The 19772-nt window shown below is 34.2% G+C and overlaps 1 protein-coding gene across 1 annotated transcript in view; it reads left to right on the plus strand.

The window, feature by feature from the left end:
* LOC145678368 (zwei Ig domain protein zig-8-like) overlaps positions 1-19772 on the plus strand; it is an 887136-nt gene that overhangs the window by 712930 nt on the left and 154434 nt on the right. The window contains exon 8 of the mRNA XM_081748434.1: positions 8654-8790. Coding sequence (XP_081604560.1) covers positions 8654-8790 — 137 coding nt within the window. The remainder of the gene's footprint in view (positions 1-8653; positions 8791-19772) is intronic.

Raw genomic sequence — 19772 nt, forward strand, 5'->3', positions numbered from 1 at the left:
ACTTACACTGGGAAGAAAATATTACAACAGATTTGTTCATTTAAGAGATATCTACGTTAAATATCTCTGGGGTTCCAAAAAGTCCCAGGTGGTATACAAGGGTTAAAATGCTCTAAACAGCGCTAGGACTTGTACGTCTTTAGAAAACCATTTACACGATTTGATCTGATACTTAGGTAAGCTCACTTTTGAAATAAACCTTATCAAAGGGAAAATCAAATTTTCATTTCCTTCAGTTCGTATCCGTTGCAAATACGTCAGATCATGACCATAGTATTTGACACTAAGATATTTTGGTTATACATTTTAAGGCTCCTCTCACGTGTATTGTTATTGCTGTCCTGGCTTTTAAAGTTTGGTTAAAGAATGTACCATCCTTTGTTTATATCACTGAATAATAAATGCTATTGAAAGTCATTTAAAGTCTGGATTCGAAAAATATAATAATGTTTCGTAGTGTTATTCAATTAAAAAATACAACTTTGTGTTCGGTTTGCAACAGTTTTAATCTAGTTGCTTTGAAGATTACGTCAAACAATAGTCCTCTTTTGATATTTTCATCGTACAACATTTCAGCGTTTTTATTATTAGTTTAAACGTTACATAAGTTTTTCAGGACAAAGAGACCCCTTATACCTAACTATCTATCTATCACATCTGATTTTTTACTCTAAAATAATTTTTATCTAGTTAATTTTTCTTGTCCAACGTTTACTTCTCCAAATATTTTATTGTCTCGAGTTGAAAAAAATTACCACACACACACACATATATATATATATATATATATATATATATATATATATATATATATATATATAGATAGATAGATAGATAGATAGATAGATAGATAGATAGATAAATAGATAGATAGATATAGATATATATAAAGCAGAAGTTAATCTGTGTCGTATTGCGATGTTAAAACTGAAAACGGAAACAGCTATCTTATTTTACATAGATTTAGCATTCATTAGCAAAACAAAATAGAAAATAACTCGAACGCAGATTATTATTGTTTTCCGATAATCCTCGGATGCTCATAGGGGGTTATATTAATTCTATGCTTTTAGCTTTGTCTGAAAGCCATTTAAAGCAGCTGATCATGAATGTAACTTTTATGATGCCGTTATGCTACTATAAGCACTTTTCTTGTTTTATTCGTTTTGAAACTGAATAGCTAAATATCTGGATTCTGTACAAACAGTGTGTATTCACTTTTCCCACTCACGCTGTGGACAACTGTTTCTCTCTACTATGTTGTTGGGTAATCGAACTCCCTCTCTTATAAAGAAGTCAAAAATATTATAGGTAACATTAAATGCAAAATTAAATGCTTATTAACAATTAAGCCTCCTTATTAATAATAAAACTATGTAATGTTGCCATATAGTCGAAAATTTATTTACACGTGGCTACTTGAGTAAAAATATATCACTTATAAATTTAAGGTTTTCAGCATCTTTCATCGTCCAATAGGCATACACAAATTGAAAATCAATCAGTTTAACGTCCCACGATTATGCCTGTTAGAATTAAAACAAGTGAATGATGATGGAAAACGTATGGAATGAGAATGTGGGAGTAAACGGGGGTAAGTGCAAGAAAATCATCGGACACGATGTTGTTCACCCCAACATCGAACTAGTCACAACACGCACCCCAGGTAAGAGCCCTACCACTAAACCACCGTGCCGTTTCGTATTCAAATTAAATAATATCATTGATGGTTGATGGGTCAGAATGGATAATGGGAGAGCGTTCACTTCTGAGCTGGAGTTTCTTTGGTTTGTTCAGAAGCCATGTTAGTTTCTGCTTGAACGACTGTGTTAGTGAATTTTCTTGTTTCTTTCCACTTTACTTGGATCGTGATTTCTTCTATAACAGTCACTTTCTGTACACTACAGAACTATGTATTGAGTCAATATAGACTTCAAATTAGCGTTTTTGATTTGTAACCACACAGTTAAGCATTTAAATCTAGTGGTCTGCTACCCAGTCAAAGATTTTTCTTGTCAATTTCCTCAGTTTCAATAGACGAATGGGGGCAATGCTACCTTTAAGCGGAACCTTCGGAGACTTTTACTTAATATTAGCTCTAATTACTTTTATTACTATTGTTATTTGGTTGTGAGTAATGCATCCAAGATAAATTAGCCTCCAAGGATGGTTTGAAGTTGCAAAAAAAAAATTATTTTATTTAATTATGATTTTACAGTGATATATAGCTACACTGTTTAACCAAGTTTCAAATGTTGAATGTTATAGTGTAAAGATTATACTTTATTTCATTTTTATTTATCTTTTTGTTGTTGCTGCTAAAATTATGCTCAAATTGATTGGTTACTTCTCATTTTTAGATAATACCACTACTAAACTGAGAAAACAAAATTAATCTAGGATTGGAGCTCCCAGTCCAGGGTTTACATCATTCGCCCACTTTCCTTCCAAATTGTTAAAAAATACAAATACTTTCGTTAACACAAGTTAATATAATTCATGCTATGTTTACGCGTAAAAGATATTGGTTTTGTTGTTCATTGATGCTCAATAATTATCTATATGTCATTTACTTTTGGTCAGTGTTGACATTGTTTAATTCTGATATTGGAGCAAAAATCAAGTTGCAGAAAACAGAATTCAAAAATTTTCAACTTTGTGGTGGACAAACACCGTGTGCGTGGGTTTTCTCGGGGTTCTCCCGTTTCCTCCCACTTTCTTCATTCCACCATTTCATTCATTTCTCATAATCACCGTCTCCTTTAGCCTAACCGGCATAACCGTGGGACGTAAAACTCAAAGATTTCATTTCAAAAATTTGCTTACGTATATGGAAGAGGGGCTATAGATAGCTGCCGTTAAAGACGTCGTTACTCGCTAATACGTTAACGAATTAAGTCCATTAAGCGATGTGGAAAGAGAAATCTGTTACAAAGAAAAGAAATAATTTTAAAAGTCGCTATGGGTTGGAGATAGCTACCGTTAAATTTCTCACTACTCGTTAATACATGAATGAATTATCTGCATTAACAAATTTGGTCAATATAATGGCTCTAGCCAAGTGTTGCAGAAAACATAATTCAAAAATTCGGTTGTGTGTAGAGAAAATCGACTGTAGACAGTACAGTTAAGGTTGTCGTTAATTATAAATACGTTAACGGAATGATTCCGCTAAGACACTAAATCGAGGTAATATCTATTGCAAATAGTGCTCTCAACGGGTCGGGTCGGTCTTCAACTCGTGACCCGTGACCCGAATTGACTGACCCAACCCGATGACCCGGCCCAAACCGTGATCCGACCTGATTGACCTGACCCGACAACCCGACCCCAACTGACCCGCTTGACCCGACCCGAATAACCCGACCCGAGCTGACCCGATTGACCCGACCCGAATAACCCAACCCGACCCGAATAACCCAACCCGAGCCGAGCTGACCCGACCCGAGTAGCCTGACCCGATTTGACCCGACTGACCCGACCCGACAACCCGACCCGAGCTGACCTGATCCGAGTCGGGTCGGGTCGGGTCAACCCGATCCGTTGGAGAACACTATGGTCACGACACTCTGTGAACGCCAAAATGCACTCCCATTGGGAATTAAACCCGGACCACGTTTACCGAAGTCTTACACGTTAACCACTAGCTAGATCAAAAGGGGAATGCATCTTAATGAATATTTGGCACTTTTGAGGTTTGGTTTTTTCTTTTTATAACTGATACCAATGTCCGACGTGGGAGAATTCTTTTTTCTTGCTTTAGTTCTATGTGACGAATTTTTTCTTCAAGGTCAGTGTTCTCACCTGCTTGGACGGCAGGGGTCTTCTCGGAAGGCAGTAGCAAGAGTCTTTTGGCGGAGACAAAAGGAAATCGTTTAACTACAATGATAAGAGTTGAGGAAACGGAAGTATACCTCTGATTTTTCCAACCCTTCAACTTCCATTCCAAAATAGATTCTTATGATTCCGAGACCCGTGCCACTTTGAGTTTTCTTTCTCGGTAATTAAAACGTATTTTACAGTATATATAGTTGCACGTAAGAAGATACATAATATGAATTTTGTAATTTAAAATTTAAAAATGCCGTATGATATTTAATTATAAAATACTAATTTTATTTCATCACTTTCAGCCCAACAAATGAAATTCAAACAATTCGCTCCCTCCCTGGGTCTTGGTCATCAATACTGCGTCTTATTCTTGTCTTGCAGTCAAGTCTTGGTCCTGCATTTCGTAGTCTTGGTGGTCTTTCATGCTATACAAGAGCCAAGAATGCTCGCCTCATCGGTACAAATGAAGACCAAGTGTGATTTTGATTATGGTTTTCCATACTATATGGAAAGCAAGAAAATACGCTCATCGCTACTTGGTGATCGCTAAAACAAGCCCAAGAGCAAGATTACTATGCAATTCGTCTTGCATATCCAATCTTTATTTTGTTCTTGTATTGATGTCCTTGGGCTTGGTGAAATAAAATGAAATATTCAGTTTAAGGTCCCTCGATTCTGCACTGAGGCTAAGGGATACGATGACCATGAGAAATGAATGAAATGGTGGAATGAAGAAAGTGGGAGGAAACAGGAGAACCCCGAGAAAACCCACTACACGGCGTTTCACCACCACAAAGCCTACTTAGCACAAGCTGGGATCGAACCATGGACACCATGCACCAGAGATGAATTCTCTACCACTGAGCTCCGCAGCCCTGCTTGGGCTTGGTCGTCCATATCCAATCTTTCTTTTGGCCTTGCTTAAACAACTTCTAGTTTTGTTCTAAATCCAAACTCCATATTGGCGTAGATATTAATATTACAGTCGATTGGTAAAATCAATCTTCCACATTTAAAAATTAAAGTACACACAAGTACAAAAATAAGCATTTACCATAAAAACACTAGCTGCAAGTGTTCAAAATAAATTTATGGTTTCTATAAAATCAATTGAAAATTGCTATTTTTAATTAGGCAGCTAGTGAAAAACAGCAGCTTTCTACTCCAGCCGAGCTTAAGCTCAACCTAAACTCAATTGACCAAAGTGAACTGACCCGACTGACCCGTCCCAACAACCCGACCCCAACTGACCCGACTGACCCGACCCGATAACCCGAATCGAGCTGACCCGATTGACCCTACCCGTCAACCCGACTCGAATAACCCGACCCAACTGACCCGCCCCGACAACCCGAAAAGACCCGAGCTGACCCGACCCGAGCTGACCCCACTGACCCGACCCGAGTCGACCTGACCCTACCCGACCCGTAACCTGATCCGAGCTGACCCGAGCCGACTCGGGTCGGGTCGAGACAACCCGACCCGTTTGAGAGCACTAATTGCAAAAACAGAATTCAAAAATTCTTTTATACGTATGGTATATGAGTTAGAGAGTCATTGTTAAAATAACCGTTATCAGTTAATATGTTAACGGATATACTCCATTAACGAACTCCGCCAAGATAATTGCTTCTACACTGAGAAGAAAATGTAAATGGTGTACATAGAAACGTAGCTTTCCCGCGTAAATCCTGTAGCTTTTGTACTTAACGTACAACACTAGGTAACATCATACAGCAAGCGTATAACTGAAAACGCATGTTTTATACGTATTTTCCGTATAAGTATTCCCAATAAACGTACTTCCCGTATGAAAGAAAGAACTATATTATACAAGCGGTCAGTATCTCACATACAGATGGACTTATATAACATATAGCTGACATGTGTAATATACGAAAGACTGTTAGATGTCAGGCATGCAGTAGCAGCATGTAACATACGTGTACGTATGTAATATACAGAAGACAGATATTTTACATCCTGCAACGGCATGATGTAACATATAAGAGGGAAAGTTGTATTACATATGTACTATATAGATAACGTATGCTCCATACAGATTTCCATAGTAAACATAAAATTTCCGTATATTTGTGCATTATATCGCTGTCCGGATAACTGATATTTTTCAGTGTAGGTATATATCGATAAAAACATAATTTTAAAAAATCACATCCATTCAAGGGTTATTGAGGAGAATATCCGACAGATACTAATAGCCCAATATTATACCTGTACTGAGTGATCCTAATAAATAATGTAGTTAAGACAATCAGTAGTAATATGCAAAGCTCTGCAAATGTTTATGTTTACTTGCATTTCTACTTATATATATATATATATATATATATATATATATATATATATATATATATATATATAGGGTGTTTCAAAACCACACCAACAACGTTTGGAAGGTGGTTCCTGACACCAAGATAACTCAAAAAATATAGTCCAGCCTGGGTACATTAACGCTTCCTTTCAGAGTTATAGGCTGCCGAATACATGAAAAATGAACTTTGAAGGTCCATAGCTACAAAACTTTGGGACCTACCGTCGGGTCAAGCCTTCACTTAGGAACTAATATGTGTTCTATCAAAAAAAAAAACACCTATTTCAGAATCCCAAGGTACTCATACAGCAATTTTTATAGAGGGAGTTTGACTAAGTTCATATATCTTGAAGTACTCACCAACTTCCTCTATAAAATTGTTGCGGAAGTACTGCAGGATTCTGAAGCATGGATATTTGGATAGGACACATACTAATTCCTAAGTGAAGTCTTGACCCGACAACAGTAGGTCCCATAGTATTGGGCTATTGGTCTTTAAAGTTCAATTTTTTATGTTTTCGGCAGCCTATAACTCCGAAAGGAAGCATTTGAGCACCCAGGTTGGTCTATACTTTTTCTCTTATTTTGGTATCAGGAATACCCAAACGTTGTCGGTGTTGTTTTGAAACACCCATATGTATAAGCTTCATGGAAAGCAATTACTTAGCAGGCAATATATTAACGGAGCAGAGCTCCTCCGTGGCTAAGCGGTTAGCGTACGCGCCTTTGGCGTGGGAGACCCATGTTCGATTCCCGGCGGGAGCTCATGTGGTTCGGATTCCACGTTAATCAGTAGGTCCACGTCTCATATAGCCTCGCTGCTGAACGGGACGTAAAACTCAAAATCAATCAATCAAATTAACGGAGCAGAAAGTTTGTGTTAAAATAAGCAACCGTGGTACTCCTACGACCTAGAAAACTCGCTAATCTCAAACAATCTTTTAAAGGCAATAAAGATGATCACGCAAGAAATACATTAATGAGTGAATTTGTTTGTTTTTCTTATTTTCGCTTAGATATTTACGTAATTAGTAACTCTAAAATATTTTAGGTTGGAGTATTGTTGTTATCGCGAAACATGCGTTTATGAATGAATGGGATATGAATAGCCACCTTTAAAGTCAACATTACCCATTAAGATATTAACGAATTGATACTGTTAGCGAACTCAGTCGAGATACAAAAAAATAAAATAAAATAAAATAAAATAAAAATAAAAATAAAATAAAATAAAAATGGAGTTTAGAAATGCCTCTTCTTTCAAGAGTTATCTTGTGGAGTAACGAAAGGACGGATATACTAACAATACAATCGCATAAGGTTCACTGGTATGTTTCTAATAAGCATTGCATGCTGACTGCAGTCAGTGCACAGTTGATGATTTGTAATTTCGTTTTGACATGGTCATTTGATGGTTCAGCTTTGATCACTAACCACCTATGACGTTACTTCCAATATTGCCTCCCTTAGCTTCAAATAATTTAATTTAGTTTTGATGTATTTTCATGTTTTCATGTTTCATGTTTCATGCTTGTAACATATTTCCATGTTTTCTTTTGTATTGTCAGAATATGTAAAATACATCATTATTTTAAACTTTTCACTTTGTACAATCCTTACTCAGTTAGTAGGTCACATAAGTATGCCATAATTAGCTTTCATGCACATTATTTTTATATCCAAATCTCTTAAGCTAATACTAGAAAATAAAATTCATTGGTGGGTAGATAGAAAATCTGATGGAACATCTTGGTAGCTTGCCTCGGTATTGTCTCATAAATAAAATTTTGTAGTCACAATCTAGTGACACTGTGCTCCCGTTTTCTCGCTATTTTCCCGTTTCCTCCCACTTTCTTCATTCCACCATTTCACTCATCTCTCATCATCACCGTCCCCTTTAGCCTACCCGGCATAATCGTGGGACGTAAAACTTAAAGATTTCATTTCATTTCACAGTACAGTGATCAATTATCGAATTGCTAGACAATTTGAATAGAAGGAAGGGAGACCCCATGGTGAAAAACTTTTGTCCTAACAACTGTTATTTTACTCCTTGATCATGGCGTGAGCACGTTTCGTCATACGTAATCATTTTAAACAACCGCTATTCAAATTTTCCAAACACTATATAGGTGATTTTTTTATTCAAGAAACACAGAACCTATAGTGCGTTTAAATGAAACATCCTAACGCATAAGCTGGCTTAGCCGTTATTAAAAATCCCCTTGTAATACATAGTTTGATTAACTTCTTAAAACTTTGTCTGCGTTAATGAACCTGCAGTACAACTTCCATTCTTCTCATCGTTTCTTTTTCAGTGAGAGTTTTTACAAAGGACAATGTATACCATTCCAGTGCTTCCTTAGTTTAAGTTCCTAAAACGAACTATTTATATGAACATTTACAATTTTAAAACCTAGTATTTTGTTTCAAAGCACGATACATAAATACCAAATTAATGACTACTGTATTTTTGTTTATTTTCAGATTCAATATGACGGGTAGTCCAACTACCATAATAACTACTCTTACGTTAGTTAGAGCAACTAAAAACGATACTGGAAATTACACCTGCTCCGCAGGACGGTTGGCTACAGCTACAGTAGCCGTTCACATACTAAATGGTAAGTCATATAATTGCACTGTACACTTTTAGCCCTAAAATAGTTGTAATAAAATAAGATTAGCTTTTAAAATAAATTTTAATCAATAAAATTAATATAGTGTAAACGTTAGCTTGTAGTCATAAGAACTCCTGAATTAACTCCTAAGGAATTACCTAACCCTGTTTCACTTATACGAGTAGCCTTATGTTATATTAGCCAATTATGAATACGGTCACTTTTTATGTGCTGAGTTTCATTTAACAAAATACATTTTAGTAGTTCTATGGTGCAGTTGGTTAAACATTAACATGTTTACAGCGGTACATTTTTTTTACGTAAATACAATTTTTACAAGAAAATTCAATTAGAGCAACAGCACAAATAAGTGTAAGAGATTGTATTATTATGATAGTGTTTCTATTTCATAATATTTCCCTTGTAAGAAAAGAGTAAATTTTGTAATTTTGCGAAACGGGGCATTAGATATGACTTATATTTGTCAAGGATATGTTAATTTAACTAATGGCGACACCTATAGATGGTAGTTGCCTTACCAATAATGCCTCTCATTATATCTTGAATCTCTCAGCTCCTAGTAAGTTTGTCCTGTACATTCCAAATACATTTCGTCAAAATCTGAGGAAGTTCGTAAAAGAGAGGTAACTATTATGAAAAAGAAACAGTTAATTATATAATTAAATTAAATGTAGTTCAAGTGTCAAACGTATCAAAATCTACAAATAATAATTTTGATAGACTTTTGGAGAAAGTATTGAAAGAGTATGAAGGAGCAAGTCCAACAATATGCTTCACCATTTGGCCGTATACAGATATATGAATATGATTAGATGTAGTGTGAATTTAACAGACAGAATACAAATATTGCATTTTATTGGACTTAATTAAGGACATTGTGCTCGGGGAAGGGGAAATTTATCCACTATTACTTAACGTTTTCTAAGCTATTTAACATAAAGCATATTTTTTTAATTGTTTTTAGTATTATGATGATCTCCAAAATACGAATACTTTATTCACTTGCCCGAATTTAGTAAATCGATCGAAGGACTGCAGAAACACGTAGACGCAGAGAAAGGAACACTTATAAAAAACAATTAGACAGTAAGGCACGATATTATTATGTGAGAAAATTTTGATAAAAGTAATAGATATATTTTATTCATTTGAGTACGTTTTGGGTATTTCATTGCAAAAGATGGCCAAAGATAGTATAATTTAACCTCTTAACATTTATTTTATACACGTCGACAAAAAATCTTTTTAAATGAAATTTTATATTTCATCATTAATGCGATGTGTTTGGCTAATAAAAAAAGGAAAAAAAGAAAAAAAGAAAAAGAAAAATAAAATTAAGACTTCAAGGAAGTAAAATTATGTCAACTTTCGACAAAAACAATAACCAGTTGTATGATATTTCGGGAGAAAAAAATCGGGATATAAACAAAAAGTACGGACTATTTCAAGATACCCGTTTAGTGTGAGGATATTAAACTTTTATGAACATCCAAATCCGTGATAATTCAGACCCATTTTTATACTTTGCTTCAGAATGCTTTACAACCACAAAACTTTAATTAGTATATCATCACAGGTATTCTGCTATTATTAGTAGGTCATTGCTGGAACTAAGAATCTTCCATGCTCCACGGTCTTTCGCTAAGCTTTTCTTCTTCTCATACGACTTCTCTGTTGTGATATCGTCCATCCCGTTAGCGCCGTGCGTGATCATATGATCACAGTGGTTAGTATTTATTAAAACAAGTCTTGTGTAACTTGCTGTCAGTTTTTTCTTTAAATTATATACGTTCCCTACTTGGAGAAGGTTCTGGTAACACTATTCAAACAAATAAGTTCCATATTGTGGCTTCAATGCAATCTGGAGGCACAGTTATCGGCAATGCCACAAAAATGGAATAAAAACGGCATTGTTCTCAGAGTAGGTATTAAAACATATCCTTATATTTTATCCTTTCAAATTATTTTGTACTTGCTTATATTTTAGAGATGTCAGAAGTTGTAACAGATTACAATCCACTCATCTGGAAATATTTGGGGCATGCTTATTCAAGTTTTTCATCAATGTGATCGTACGAACACGCAAGGCATTTAAGTAGATATTTCTTATTTATAAGGCTCTTACGGACGGACGTAAAAATGTCGATAGTACAGTAAACTTTTGCAGATAAGTTAATTTTGAACAGTTTGTACATGCTTTCATTATTATTATTATTATTATTATTATTATTATTATTATTATTATTATTATTATTATTATTATTATTATTATTATTATTATTATTATTATTATTATATGACTTTTGTTACTACTATTACTGGTTTTCGCTTTCATTAGAGAGATCTTTCACTTCAACAAATCTTTGATATTTTGGAATCGAATAACGTACAAGGCATACAACTCATATGTCTTGAACCCCCGAACCTAACATCTTTTCGGATGAAGATTCAGGAGAAGAGGATTGAAGTAATTCAGGAGAAAGATTCAGAAGAATCGACAACCTTACAGAACGCCAACACAGAGAAAACACATGTAACTCGTCTATATTTATTAGGAGAATACAACAAGCACATGGAAGATACTGATCAAATAGATAGGAATATCACATATCGCATTGGAATCAGGTCCAAATAGCGGTGGTGGGCACTTTTCTCTTCGATGATTGATGAACCGTGCGAAACACATGGCTTCTGTTGAGCAAAAACAAAATACATATCTCACACTTTCGTACGTATTTAGGGAAATATAAAGCCATTCCATTGGGTGCAGGATGTCCAGCTATTTCTAAGTTGAGCACTGAACACTACCGTGTAAGTAGTTACGTTCATTTTGATGGGAGAGACCACTTAGAGGTTTGCTCTAATCGTAAACGTTGTGCATGTACCCTGCGTTCAAGTACAGTTCTTACGAAATGTTTCAAATGTAATGAAGACTTGTACGCACACTGACATTTTTTAATTTCCATAAAGTCCATGAGCGCCCGAAGGTGGGGAGCAGGGGGGCAGGGTGGAGCCTGGGCCCGCCCTGGCTCACAAAAATATATCTGTAATATAGCAAACTACTTATATTAAATACCAGACGTAATACAACCACCATGGAATGGGCCCTCCTAGAATTTTTTTCGGACGCCACTGATAAGGTCCCATTGGTAATGGGCCTCATAACCTACAACTCCATAATCCCAATACTGTGCTTATTTTGTCTTATAGATTGTACTATAGATTGCAACAGTTCCTAAGACAACAAACGTTTTTTTTTCTTCTAGATATGTGTGAATAGTTTAACAGGGCATTCATATACTCATGATATCCGAAAGTGCTTACTACGCCTAGCGTGTTCATATGTTCACGGGGTACCCCAACGAAACCGCTTACGTCACGATCTCAAAATTTCACATACGTGGTGTTCACACCTAAATAAGCCAAAATTACCAATTTTACCAAAATTGAAATACAAAAAACAATTCCGACGTTAATGAGTTAATGTATTCTCCTTTACTCACTCTCTCTCTTTCCTGCGATCATACCCTCTAAAAGGTCCCTTATGATAGAGTTCCTTCTCAGCCAATGTCCCAACAGGTTTTCTTCCTTTTCTTAATATCAAAAATTGTGATTTTCTCCCTCACAACTTCTAATACCCTCTCATTCGTTTTTTGCTCGACCCAGTTAACTCTCTCCATTCTTCTCCACACCTACAATTCAAAAGCTTCCAATATTTTTCATCGACCATTAAAACAGAAATAGAACGCTTACAACAATTAGTAAATATTACGTTGTAGGAGTAAAAAGGATAGTCGGAGTAAAATGGGTAGGAGACGTTTCTGTGCCGTTAGATAGAAAGGAGAGATTAGAACGAATAAATCCCGAAGTACAAATACATTAGTATTGGTGCTAACAATTATATTGAGGTTTTAATATATTTGAAAGTTTTCCGTTTATTGCATTATATTACCGAGAGATGAAGGACACTTCATCAACCGTACTAAATTTTCCATTGGATTTAGTTTGCTTATGAGTTCACACTTATCTAACAATATGGTTTCTTTTATATGGAAGAATAAAACCTTTAATCCTCAAAAAACAGACTAAGAATCTGAATGCAAGTGCAATTCACTTTACTTTCTATTTAGGTGCATGATAGATGCTTTTTGTAAGACTTTCCTGTCGTATTTCTTTTCCTTACATTGTATTGTAGCTTCTTGTCGTACCTTGATTGTGCTTTCATCTGTGCTTGATTGTGAAGGACGGCTGACTCGTCTGTCGCTTACGTCAGAAAAAATACACTCCTTTCTTTCTTTCTTTCTTTTTTTTTTAAAAAAAATATAACAGTTTGTTCTTTTTCTCCCTTCGGACAACGAAACCTAAGAACTTGACATTTTGTTCGTTCTATCTCTTAAACCCTTTTTCTCACAGTTTGTTGTACCGAGCCCTGGAATGCAGTGTTTCCAAGTATCAAACCTTCGATGTTCACATCTTTAGATTCCATTTGCTGAAATATTGATAAAAAATATTATACTATAAGGAAAAATTATAAAAAGGAAGAGTTTAGAACTATAGCTTGGAAATCCTGCATTGTTAGGATAATGGACTATACACTGCAGTATTCGAAAGCTAAGGGCGATTTTAGAAAGAGAACTAGTTAGGAAAGAATGAAATTTTAGTAGCTGAGTATGAGATTAAGCATTCCAAGCTGCTCTATTTAAGTAGTGTGTCCCATTCAGATTACAGTGTTAATTGAACTATCTATTCATACCCTAATTTTTAACACGATTTTACTACTTATTGCATTACACACAAATAAAATAAGTACAAAATACGACTGATTCTTTAAATACTTCCTAAAATTATTCTAAGAAAGAAAATAGTTCAAGTCAAGCATTGTACAGAAGAAGTGAGATGAAATCTATAAGTTTCACGTCCCACGGTATGTTGCCTAGGCTAAAGGAGAGGGTGATAAGAAATGAAATGAAAATGGAATGAAATCTTTAAGTTTTACATCCCACGGTTATGCCGGTTAGGCTAAAGGAGACGGTGATGATGAGTAATGAATGAAATGGTGGAATGAAGAAAGTGGGAGGAAACGGGAGAACCCCGAGAAAACCCACGCACACGGTGTTTGTCCACCACAAAGTTCACTTGGCGGGGGCTGGGATCGAACCCGGGACCCCAAGCACCAGAGGTGAACGCTCTACCACTGAGCCACCGCGGCCCCCTGTGATAAGAAATGAATGACATGATGGAATGAACAATTATGGAGGAAACGGGAGAGCTCCGAGAAATCCCTACACACAGTATTTCTTCACCACAAAGTTCACTTGGCGGCGCGATCTGGAATCGAACCAAGGACCCCACGCACCAGAGGTGAATGCTGTATCACTGAGCCACAGCAGCCCCTTGTATAGAAGAATTATATTACAAAAGTTACATATTAGATAATGCATATATAAATACTTAAGCAGTGCAAATATTTTATGCTTAAATACGGAAAGATTGTGAAAATATGATGACACAATCTCTGCCAAGCTCTTTACTAACGTAATTTAATATGTATTTTAATATCTTGAACTAGAAGATCAAAGGGATGAAGGTAAACAGGGAACATCCTTGTTTCACTTACGATATGTATTTCTATTTTCAAACAATAACTCTGAACTACAAGATAATATAGAATAGCTTAATTTGGGGAACAAGGAAGTTGGGTTGAAAACTAATATGTAAAAGACGAAAATGATGTTGTCAAAGAAGTCAAGAATTAACGTTGTCAATATGAAATTAGAGAGAGGAAATATGTGCATATATCCGGGACAGAAGGCATTCATGGATGGGAAACATCAAAGAAAACATTTATAGAATTATAAGCTGAGCTGGAGTGCATTCAGAATGAACAACTTCGTAATCTAAAGTAAAATGCCAATGTATTTCAAATGTAAAATTTTGGTGAATGAATTTTGTTCTGACGAATAGTTCTAGGACATGAACACTAACGAAATAAAATATTCACCATTTGCAGACTATATGACGATACAATGAAACATTTAGGGTGGAAATTATCCGTAAAGACAGAAAAATAGAATAACATGGAATAGAAACATTACAGGAGTGATAAATATTGTCATAAAAATTATTGCCTCAAAGTAGCAGTAAATTGGACATATAGGAAGAAATGATGATCAATGAACGAAAGTAATTCTTAGTTGGATATATAAAGAAAAGAAAAACGTATTACGTCCCTATACAAAGTGGTATGACTAAAACATGTAAGTTACCACTGTGGAGTAACATGGAAGAGTATTCAACAAGATGGAGAAGAGCTAGAAAGAAATTCACTTAGCAACGTATTCGTAGTAGTTTACTATGATGATAAACCTTTGTGTCTATAGGATTCTGTTTCCACATATTTGGCGTAAAAAACATAAAGATTTCTGGCATAACATCTGAAGTTTTGTTGGAATATAAGGTACAATGAATATAAATTTCACCTCTTTTATTCTAAAATATATTTTTTTTTTACCAACTTGCAATCATATAGGAACCACATAAATCGCAAGGAAAATGTACACATCATCTACTCATACATGATTGGTTTCAAAGCGTTTGTCAGGAAGTTTCAGCTATAAACCTGAAATCGGAAAATGTAGTTAGAATTATCACAATTATTTATGAATTTCAAAGTAAAGCTCAAATTAAAGGGAAATAACACCCACACACCCCCCCCCCCCCCACACACACATATATATATATATATATATATATATATATATATATATATAGCAAAGGGTGGTTTGGATCTACTTCTTTCAGACATTTTAAATATCAATTTTACTTCTGGTTTCAGTGATAATAGAAACATTCTCCTCTATTAGTCATATATATTGGAACGTTAATTGAGGAAATAACCTTTAGTTTATATCTTAAAGATGTTCATCAGTTCATTCCTACTGGAACGAAAAAAGGAACGTTACCTTGAGTTCAAATGTAAGCATATCATTCTATCTTCACTCGTAGGAAATTATTAAAATAATCATGATTGAAGTAAATCGTTCCACAAATATACTATCAAGTAATCCATTTGGAAAGATCCACAATTGTATATAGCAATTGAACCTTGAATAAATATAGCGAAACTAAGTATTAAAATCAATAAGATTAATTAAAATGTTGTGAATGCGAAACTAAAAGATCCCATCAACTTTTGTGATTGTAGTTCTGGTTGATTTCATGTTTTGATATAACAGTATTTTTTTTCATTTTAAATTATTATTTGTTAACAGTTTACATGAGGTCTCTCGTTAAGAAGCTGCTGATTCTTTGACTTTAGCAGGGCTCTTTTAGATAGTACTTTCAACATATTGAAAGCCGAAAGCGTTTTAAAGGAGAACTTTAGTATTTAAGTATCGCTTATCGTTTAAGTGTTTTCAATATATTTTAAATATGTGTGTTTGAAAATAGTTTTGTAGATAATAGATGAAGTTGGATACTAGATAGGCTTACTTACAATAAATAGAAATAAAGTGAAATAAAATCGTAAAAACTCTACGACCATTCAGTGATTTCAGAAAGAAAATGTGTGTGTGTGTGTATGTGTGTGGAAAGGGAAATCTTACGGATGTGATATTATACTTACATAATCACAAGACCTGGAATCAAACTAGGTACTGCTCTCAACAGCAGTCTAATGCTGAAACTTCGTGAAATTTTAACCACTTCTTCTGATATTATTTAAAGACTATATGAAATAAAGGAAATATGCCAATTTTTATTCATTCAGAAAAAACTGAATATTAAACTTCTAAGCCACAGAGTAATATGAACGTACATAACTTATGAACTATTTGCCTATAATATTAGGATAAAAGACTATACTCTCCTCAAGGCGTACAAACTGATGTTCATAACTCAGTTCAAAAGTGACATTTCCCCTTTTTTTGCTGGTATCTTCATATAGAAAGAAGTGAAGAAAACGGTCACACAAAAAATATTTGTATAGTAAATGACAAAAGCGAATTGTGTTTAAACTTCGCCCTAGATATCAGAAACCAGAGTAAGATTTCATCGAAATGAATGTGGTTCGGGTATCTTTTAAAGATGTATTTCTACGTTCCATGGAAATAGATGGATGTGATGGAAATAGAACTGAAATTGCAAAATAAGCAAACAAAAGTAATTTCAGTAGGTAGCTGTACTTACATATTTTTATGCTTAGCGTTGTTGGAAAGTTTCATAGTGTTTGTGGATATTTGTTTTTCAACTTTGCATAATTTAAACAGCAGTTGCATATTACGAATTTACACTTTAATTGAACGGATTATTTAAAAATTGGACTTAAGTCACATTATGTTATGATTTTTTTCTCAATATTTATCTTCTGAAGTAGAACCGTTTATTTGTCAAACTTTAAATGAACACGATACAAAGTTCGGAAAATATATCCAGTTGATTTGATTCAGTTTTGCACTATCTTCAAGATAATGCAGTTTTTTGAACAATGTGTTCTAGTGTAATTTTGTATCAATGTTACTACTCTGAACAAAATTTATAACAGCTGAAAAATAATTTTAACTCTAAATTATTGAGAAAACATTATTTCCAGCGTTGTAAGAAAGCTCTAATTGCAGAACACACAATAATAAACAAAAAGCAAATCTTATGAGGACTGGGCAATTAGTGCATCAGTAACATTTTTTTCGATAATTTCCAAATTAAGTAACATCAAATTTTATCATTATCATTCAAATTAATGGTCACAGTTCTACAAGAAACAACATTATTTGAAACCATTTAATGGTCCATGAACAAATAACCTGATCTTCCATAAATAATTGTTTTCTGATTTTAAATATGAATTTGAATGTAAAATGTCATGCTGCAACGAAAAGCTGGATTAGTGTTTTGATGCTTTTCTAGTTTTGTAAACGAGCAATAATCAATTAATCTGCTCATGAATTTGATCAAGTGTATATGTAGGAAAAAGAAGTTAGAAATAAAAAACGCATAGAATACATCTTTAGTGAAGCAATATTTAGATTGTGATCGGGCAAGCTTTCAGAATACATATGTATAAATACAACACTATTAAAACTGTAAATTTTGAAAAGCTATGCTATTATATTAAGTATTATCCAATTAACATACTACTCTATAATACCATATAATTAAAGGTAATATTTCATACCTGCAATAAGTTAGTTATATAAGTAGTGATGTTTATTAGTTCCTTTAAAATGTTTATGTTGGATGAAACATGAATACTGTATTTAATTCAACTGGATTCTCTATCCCTATTATTTGTAAACTTCTGTGTAGCATGTTTTAACAATCAATTTTCTTTTCTCTATTATCGGCTTCAGAACGATACCTGTAATGTTGTTTCACTATTCCTTACAACTCTGATTTTTGCACTCCATTTACATTAATTTTCTGAAAGCTAGCTATCTTCCTAAAATAACACCGAAATTGTTACGAATATTTTACATTATCGAAGTAGCGTAAGCAGGTTTTAGGATGGGATAGTTGTTCGGAACTCTCCATTTAAATTTAATAAAGGGTGTACCAAAAATAACTAAATAGTTTTTAAAAAAGCATCGGGATACCTATGCGAAGTGTATATTATTTCAAATTATTTAAAAAGCTATAGTAACTATAATCAGAACAAAAGCACTTTGGTTTTTATGCCATGTGTAATGACTTTGCATCTTCCCTTAGACTGCGCTACATCAATTGTCTCTACAAAATTCGTACCTATTAATGGTTAAGCGGAATATATTTCGGAGAGAAGACAGGGCGTGATTAGTGACATGCATTACGAATTCTACCTTCGAAATCATCGATAGTATCCATGCGAGATCACTTTTATACTTATGTTCGAAGACATCGCTAATACAAAAAATAGAATTGAGTAAGACCAGGAGAATGTGATGTACCCTATTGCACAAGACTTATTAAAAATGCTCTGACCTCCAGAAAGAAATAACATTTTGACTGATGATCACCTATAATAAAACATACAATTGATTTATTCAGTTGGCAATCTCTCCAGTATAGTTCACCGACTTAAACTCTAAGAAAAAACTCTCTTATAGAGTTAGTGAATAGTAAGTTACACTTTCAGATGTCCAGTATCTCATAGTTCATTTGCCTTATGTTTCTCTCGCCGCTGCGCAGGCTATGGAAACACTAAATTCTTTCCATAACTTTTACCAGTTTGAGAATAATTTGCAATTGTAGGATGGGGTTTCTGTAGTTTCTTATGTAACACGATATCGAATTACTAAGTTATTCCAACGATATCGTTTGAAAAGTTACTTATTTTTGAAAAGCATTCTATACCGTTTTTACATTTTCTGAGTGTAAAGTCATGTCTGAAGAATTATGAACTACACTCGAAACATCGTTATTTAAGTACCGGTAAAAGTTTAACGTACTAAATGTGGATATTTGTGTCTTTGCATCATTTTCTTTAAAACATTAGTTTGCATTATTATATGATACAAAATAAACTGGATAGGTCTTTGCTAATTGAATCGTATCATATGTGGCCTGTATTAAAAGTGAAATAATAAGTTTCGATTATTTAATCTATATTTTGTACTTCATTGAGCAATTCTCGGTAATTATTTGATAGGATGCACTGGATCCCCTTCATATGTAGATATCAACTTTTCGAGTCAAACTCGATAAAACATACCTCAATCATAATAAACGCATTTTTTTATTCCAAACCAGAACTTTTAGTGCGAAACTTTATTTAACAGTAAAATGATTTATTTTGAAAGAAATATATTAAAGAATGTTAAAGTTAGTTTTCACTTTCGCTATCCAAACCATATCTGACTCGCCTAGCGCTTCAGAAAGGTTGCGCCTGGCAATGAATAGAATTATTTAAAAATGCATTATTTTTTGTTAACTCCCTTAGGAGCCGGATCCAAGTTATCATTCAGAAACACAAATATTAAAATGGATCAACT

This window comes from Thermobia domestica, chromosome 2, assembly GCF_964235325.1.
Source record: "Thermobia domestica chromosome 2, izTheDome1.hap1.1, whole genome shotgun sequence".
NCBI classification, from domain to species: domain Eukaryota; kingdom Metazoa; phylum Arthropoda; class Insecta; order Zygentoma; family Lepismatidae; genus Thermobia; species Thermobia domestica.